Source organism: Fulmarus glacialis, unplaced genomic scaffold (genome assembly GCF_000690835.1).
Source record: "Fulmarus glacialis isolate BGI_N327 unplaced genomic scaffold, ASM69083v1 scaffold929, whole genome shotgun sequence".
Classification (NCBI taxonomy): domain Eukaryota; kingdom Metazoa; phylum Chordata; class Aves; order Procellariiformes; family Procellariidae; genus Fulmarus; species Fulmarus glacialis.
Genome location: NW_009235016.1, coordinates 1 through 6882, shown reverse-complemented (window position 1 = coordinate 6882; position 6882 = coordinate 1). Strand labels below are relative to the sequence as shown.

Here is a 6882-nt window from a genome sequence, read left to right as displayed (position 1 = left end):
CCTCCCTTCTCGAGAGAAAGCTCCAGACCTATATCTATCAGGAATCTGCAGGGACAACATAAAATAGTATTAAAAAAAAACCAAAACAAAACAAAACCCAAGTGATTTGTAGGCATCCTTAGATTCCCAGGGGAAATAGATGGTCCTTTTCATGCAGTTGGATGAATTGGCGATTTTATAACATCAGGAAAATAAAAAATACCATGCACACACAACCCTATGGACAACTGCATCTTAATGTATGTGTAATAATTATAATGGGGCACATTTGCCATCTTCAGGATTCAAGCAGGAACTGCACGCAAATGTTCAAAAAAACCAGTGAGAAGCAACAATTGATGTAAGGATATAGGAATTACTGGGTTCTCTCACAGCCTCGGGCTGCAGCCAAGCAGGACTGGGGCATGGACAGGCTCTTAGCTGTGTGCATCTCTTTCACAGCACCATCAGTCCTGGTCTTCGCTGGCACCCTGTTAGAAAAAAATAGATGTTTTAGAAATGCTGTTAGAAAAAGAATAAAAAGAAATAATAGTACTAGGAGAGTTTGACTGGCAGCAAGTCAGGCTGCTGGGGAGGAAAAGAGCACTCCCTCTTACTTACCGATGAGTTGCTTGAAGGAAGGAATGTTTAATTCAAGGCCTGGGTGGATTTGATGGGGTGACCAAGTTATGCTTTCCCCTTGGCCCTATTCTTCTGTAACACAAGGAACCAAACCCTACAGGGACAATCATAAGGGATTAAAAAAGAAAAAAAGCCTTAAATATCTCTGAATAAGGAACACCAGAGTCTGAGAACATATTGCCACTCCAGCTATTCCATAAAAGTTGGCTATAAATGAGATGGTCTGCAAAAATATGATGAAGCAAAAGTTAATAGACATAGAAAGAAGGTGTTGTGCTGTGTTTTTTGGGGTTTTTTTCTGTTTAAACGGAAGTTCAAGAGTCCAAGGGGAAGCACTTAAGATCCCCACAGAGGAAATAGGATTTGTAAAATCATCCCCTGCACCAGATTCTCCACTGGTGTAAATCACGGCAGTGTCATTAACTTCAGCAGACTTAGTCCAGCTGACCTTCTATCACTCATCCCACAGCCACTGATCAAGAGCAATGATCCACCAACACACCAGCACACCTTCCTTTCAATTTGAAAAAGTGCCCGGTGTCCTAAGAGCTAAACTGCGTGAGAGCAAGTCCCTGCAGGCTATTACTGCAAAGTGCTAAGTTCCTGAGATTTAAGAATAACCCTAAATAAAGCCAGAAACCGTGGCAAATTGAATTTAGCAGAAAGGCCTGTTTTCTTTTATGCCGGTATGTACTGAGAAGTGATTAAAGGATGTGAGGGATGAGAGAGGTTTACAGTACATGCTGATGTAAGTTCAAGTGTCAAAACCTTACCCAACCGATACTAGACAGAGAGACTGGTAGACAAAGAGAAGCATGCCACAGTGCAAATGTGGCAGATAAAAACAATACCAAGCAAAGCCATCACAAGGTCCCTTTGGTTTCAACACACACAAAAAATTTGAATTGGCCATTGTTTTTTCTAGACTACAGCCAATACATACAAATAAGTGCAAATGAGCACCTAGACACCTGGAAGAAGTCATTGCACTGCAATTTGGCCACATACCTTGCTACCATGTGCCACGAGTGTCACTCGAGAGACACTCACACATGCAGATAAATGGCTGGAGGTGTTTATTAAAAGAACGTTTTGTCCTTGATTTAAACACAATAGCTCCACTCAGGATATCAACGGGGGTGGAGAGCCTTGTTCACAGAGTGCAACCACAGCCTCGCTGGCTCTGGGGAAATCCATAAGGCCAGCCTTGTTCTAAAGAATTTGAGGTTTTTTCCACTCGTGTGAACACTTTGCCCAAGGGTAGGAGGAAAGGTGGGGGCGTAGTGGTGGAGAGGAGCTGCTGATAGCTCCAAGAGTCACAGTCAAATAGGAGAGGCACCTAACGCAAATATCACCACCACAAACCAACCCCTCCCTTGGTCCACCAAGCAGCCTCGCTCAGGTGCCTTCACAGGGTAACCTTCTGGGCATGCCCGACTGCTACCTCCCATGGTATATATACTGCTCCACGAGGAAACAACCCATATTCAGCACGAGAGAGGCTATCCCAAAATGAAGGCTTTCCTTGTCCTCCTGCTGGGAGCAGTCCTGTGCTTGGATTCAGGTAAGACAGCATAGAGAGTCTACACCGTGTCCCCTCCAGCAGATCTTCAGCTAGGAGAAAAGACTTGTGATGGGGTTTGGCAGTGAGGGATGAAATGTCGACCCAGTTGTCATATGAAGACATTTGCTTTTTGATGGGATGTCCTGGGTGTTGCATGGAAACAATACATAGTCCCACCCTGCTGATGGTGTGATCGTAGCGCTGGGTAAAGCAGCTTCCAGGAAAGACAAATCCTATACAAAACTCAATTTAATTGAAATCAAAGTTATTTAAGCCAGACCATATAGTTATGTGTGGGTTGTTTTTTTGTTGTTTTTTTTTTAAGTGGGGTGGGAGGATTATTTTTCTTCTTCCCAGGCTATCAAAATTGCAACATTTCTACAAAGGTAAGTTTTGTTCCAACTTGTTTTTTGACTCTTCGTTTCAAAAGTGGCCTCTGACGCTGCACAGATTGTCAGAATTTTAATGTGACAGAAAAAGGGAGAATGCCGTGGTGTGTTATTTTATAAACTGGATGGGTGGGAATCGGACACTGTCAGGTTTTTCTAGCCTCACTGGGAAAAAATGGTTTTAAACCAACTTTTCCCTATTACCAGAGAACAGAAGAAGCAGAGCTGAGCAGATCTAATACAGTCCTGGCCAGAACTTCTCCTCTGCCAGCTTCTATCAGAGTTCTCTGAAGTTTGACTGTCATTGCATTAAAAGTCAGATAAATGTGAGAGCAGAGTGCAGCACTACAGACAAACTGGGGTTTGGCTCCTTGCTTCTACGTATCAGCCATTTATACCAGAACAGCTTGGACAGAGGGAGACCTGAAATCACTTCTTCCTCCTGCTCTGAATAACACTAATTTCTAAATAGGGCTTTTCTGTGCCCTAAAAGAATATTTTAGGCATTAGGGTATTGACTTGAGGGATTCACGATACAAGCCTGGTGGTCATGGGGTTAAAATACATATATATACATTAACTCACACTTGCAAGGCCATTCCCGGGGCATGGGTAGGTAATAGGAACAGGTAATTGCACCATGCTCTCACTCCTCTGGGGACTACTTTTCATCAGGGCTAGACACTTGTAAGCTGCAATGCTTATTCTGCTTTTGCTTGATGCGCATAACAGCACAGCAGATGTTAACAACACTGCCTTGCATCCCCCATAGAGTGGCATGTCCATGAGGGGGTGGAAACACGTGGTGACCTGGTTTTCAGAGGGAGGCGAAAGCCATGTTTGCGCTTTGCTTTCTAGGAGGGGGTGATGGAGAGTACGTGTCACAAGTTGGTCAAACTGAGACAATGGGCTGGAAGAGACCTTGCAAATTGCCTCACCCTCCCTCACCCTTTCTTCCCTTTGGGCTTTCCCTCTTTCATCCAACCCTGGCAATGCCTCAGCTAAGGCTCACAAGTCCACCTGGTAAAACACTAAGGTCTATAGAGGCAGACAAATAATATCTATGTGTCCTTCTGGGGACTTCATCCCTTCTTCCCAGCTCAGGAGGTGGGAATATCACAAAAAGCCTGTTCCAAACAGGAACCGAGTTAAGCATTCCAAATGCAGAGAAAGACGCATTTGGGAAACTCTTCCCATGGACTGATGAGACCAGTCAATGGGACCAGCTTTCCAGTTGGTCTCTTTTTGCTCCCTCACTGCACTGACTAGATCTGAAACAGCTTCAGCACCTGCAAAACTTGACTCTCACACCAAGCAATTGTACTATTGTCCCCTGAAAATGGAAGAAAACCATTGTTTTCTCAATAACAGAGGTACTGTCTTTCTTTGAGGACCCACAGGAATGGTCCTGTTTCCCAGTTGAAGCACTAAGTTGGGTTCCCTGGAGAGCTTCAGATGGACTTGTCTTATAACCCCTCTTGGTCTCTTGCAGGTTCTTCTTTGCAGTGTTACAGCTGCACGTCACAGCTCAGCAACTCCAACTGTCAGAAGAAAGAGGACTGCAAGGATGCGGAAACATGCAAGACAGATGTGATCAGTAAGGAAAAGTAGGGGTGGGCAATGTCTTAGCTATGGTGTTGGAGCCAAGCATGGTCCCAGACTCAGGTGTCCAAGCCAGCCCCTCCTACTCTAGATCCACCAGCTGGTGTGGGCCAGCAAAGCTCAGTGTACAGTAAGAAGAGAAAAGCCATCTGGGGAGAAAAGATGATAAAAAAGCTTTCGGATTACTTTCATGTTAAGTAGAAATGACAGAAGAAAAATGTTTATCCCTTGGTGATAACTGGTCCCTTGGTAGTGGTGCTGACCATCACCAAGACCTCCCCCCACACTGGCCATGAGAATGTGATTACAAAGTCATATTAGTACGTGCATGCTGTACCCCATAAATTCCTCAGTGTTTGCCAATAGATCACGCTAAAAATTGAGCAGTATGGCCAGTGCAGCGCCAAGGGCCTGGAACGAACCTCAGGAGGGTGCAGCTGCTCAACAGAGCACTAGCTATTAAGCACTTGACATTGCAAATACCTACCAATGTCTCTCACCTGTACAAAATTAGGTTTATTTCTCTTTCATAACACCAAAAGTGATTTGCTTACAGGGGCAATGGTTAAGTTTATGGCTTTGAAAAGTTTGGAACATGTGTTAAAATGTGAGGGGCTGAGTCTGGTGAAACATAGTCATGAAGTTAGGAGGAACATTCAATGACAGAGTTGACTTTAGGTGAATCCCATGAAAAGGACAGAATTTCACCTAGGCCCATCTACAGCCAGCTCTGAATGCAGCCATCTGTGTGTCTCTGGGTAAACTCCTTTATCAGATTATGATTTAATTCTTCCATTCTAGATCTGGCAAAAAAATGTTTAACCTGTGCAGATCTGTGGTAACAGCTCAGTCGCTCTCAGACCTGGGGCACAAAAGCCATCAGTGGCATGTTCAAACTCATCTCTGTCAAGCAGTAAATGTAATACCTCCAGTAGGCATTGTCCTTGTTGGAAATGTGCAAACCCACAGCCACCACATTGTATAACCCACCGGCCCTATACACTAAATTTGCACATGTCAAAGACTTGATGCCCAGAATAAATTGGGTAAGATCAGGAAATCTCATGCAGACTGTAACCTGCTGGTAACCAGCAGTTACTGAGTATCAACTGGCCACAGAAAAATAGGCTGTGCCTCTCAGAAACAAATCAAACAATAACTCTGTCACCTGTGAAATGGGGATAGCCGTGTTTCCATAACTTCCCTGGGTTTTGAAAGGCTCCGTGCAACAAAGCTACATGGCATACAAGCAAAGATTACCCCACATGCTTGCTCCTCATCCATTAGTAGCTTAGACTCCCCAGAAGAGGTGTTAATGGCTACTTTCATTATTACTTAAATTATTAGAATTTCTGTAGTTGGTGCTGTTTTAGAAACCCCTGAGAATTGTGCTGGGGAATACACTGCCTTAAGCAAATACTTGGGGACTGAAATCTTTCCCCCTGTTGACAAACTGACACCCCAAAAATACAACCTGCTACAGTAAAACATGCAGCTGTTTGGAAACATTCTTTTTTTTTTTTCCCAAGAAGTGAACTCAGATAAGAATAACGTCTCATTATTCAGTTCCATGGGGCTTGGCTTGGCTTGCATTGAGTCCTTGTAGTAATGGTCCTGCTTTCCTTCCAGGGCTCGTAGGGCTCTTCAACATCATCAGCAAGGGCTGTGACTCATCATGCAACCCACTCTATCAGGACTTCAGCGTGGGCAACAGGAATATCTCCTGCTGCAGCAGCGACCTCTGCAATGTCAATGCAGCGGGCAGTGTGAGGTACAGCTATGGGATGGCAGCAGGGATAGCAGCCAGCGTGCTCTGGCCTTTCCTGAACAACAGACTGTGAGGAGCAAAGGCGAGTCCCATAACCACAGAAATTCTTGGAGCACCCCTCTTATGACAGGAATTGTAACCAGGAGCAAGATGGTGTGTTGGGCACTCAGCATCCTTGGAGCTGATGGCAGATCTTTGCCGTATGATAGCTTCTTCGTTACTGTTATTGTATTGCTGTAGTGCTACCAGATAAGAAAATATGTGTGCATGCTACCTGCATAACACCTAAAATATACTTATTTCTGAATCAAGTGTGAGTTTGTTACCTGTATGTCACTTAGTCACGTATTTCTGCAACCAGCAGCAACTGCAGGTGGGTGTATTGCGTGCCTGGCCGATGTTCAGTCTTGGTCATTGCTGTGTAACGATGATACGTGCCAAGAGGTGCCATGGCAGAGAAGAATAGAGGTGGCATCTGTACCTCCAAAGCTTGAGGGGCTTATGACAAACTCTGGAGGGCACATAGCCCAAGAAAACCCGTGAAGAGCAATCATACCTCAAAGGGAACTTGCTTGTGACCTAGAGACCCTGTTAGCTACCATACCAGACAAAAGCAGTGCTCACCTCCCCTGCTACGTGTGTGTACAGCCGTTCATATGCCTTTCCATAGCTGTAGCATCCTTGGGATGGTGGGCAGAACTGCACATTCAGGTACCTGGAGCACTGTGGTGGGCAATAACCATTGGGGTGAAATGGAAAGGGTATCCCCATAGTGTCCTGGTCAACCAATCCAATTCTGGGATTGCCAGTCTCCGTCCTGGCCATAGTAGCATCCCCTGAAGGTTCTCATCTCCCACAGGCAGGTTCTCAAGCTTTCTTCTTCAAGTTCCTTTTTGATCCATTCCCCATTGTTGTGGTTTAACCCAGCCGGCAGCTAA

The 6882-nt window shown here is 44.9% G+C and overlaps 1 protein-coding gene across 1 annotated transcript; it reads left to right on the top strand.

The window, feature by feature from the left end:
• The first annotated feature begins 2133 nt into the window (after nt 1-2133).
• LOC104082621 (prostate stem cell antigen-like) lies at nt 2134-6166 on the top strand. Its single transcript, XM_009585823.1, has 3 exons — nt 2134-2185; nt 4067-4171; nt 5806-6166. Exons 1-3 carry the CDS (start codon nt 2134-2136, stop codon nt 6015-6017), a joined length of 369 nt encoding a protein of 122 aa, XP_009584118.1. The 3' UTR covers nt 6018-6166.
• The last annotated feature ends 716 nt before the right edge of the window (nt 6167-6882 follow it).

What these genes read in the sequence shown, in the direction of transcription:
- LOC104082621 (XM_009585823.1), top strand. Translation starts at nt 2,134, where the DNA reads ATGAAGGCTTTCCTTGTCCTCCTGCTGGGAGCAGTCCTGTGCTTGGAT. An exon ending in AGTCCTGTGCTTGGATTCAG is followed by an intron (nt 2,186 to 4,066) that starts GTAAGACAGCAT and finishes GGTCTCTTGCAG; the next exon opens with GTTCTTCTTTGCAGTGTTAC. An exon ending in ATGCAAGACAGATGTGATCA is followed by an intron (nt 4,172 to 5,805) that starts GTAAGGAAAAGT and finishes CTTTCCTTCCAG; the next exon opens with GGCTCGTAGGGCTCTTCAAC.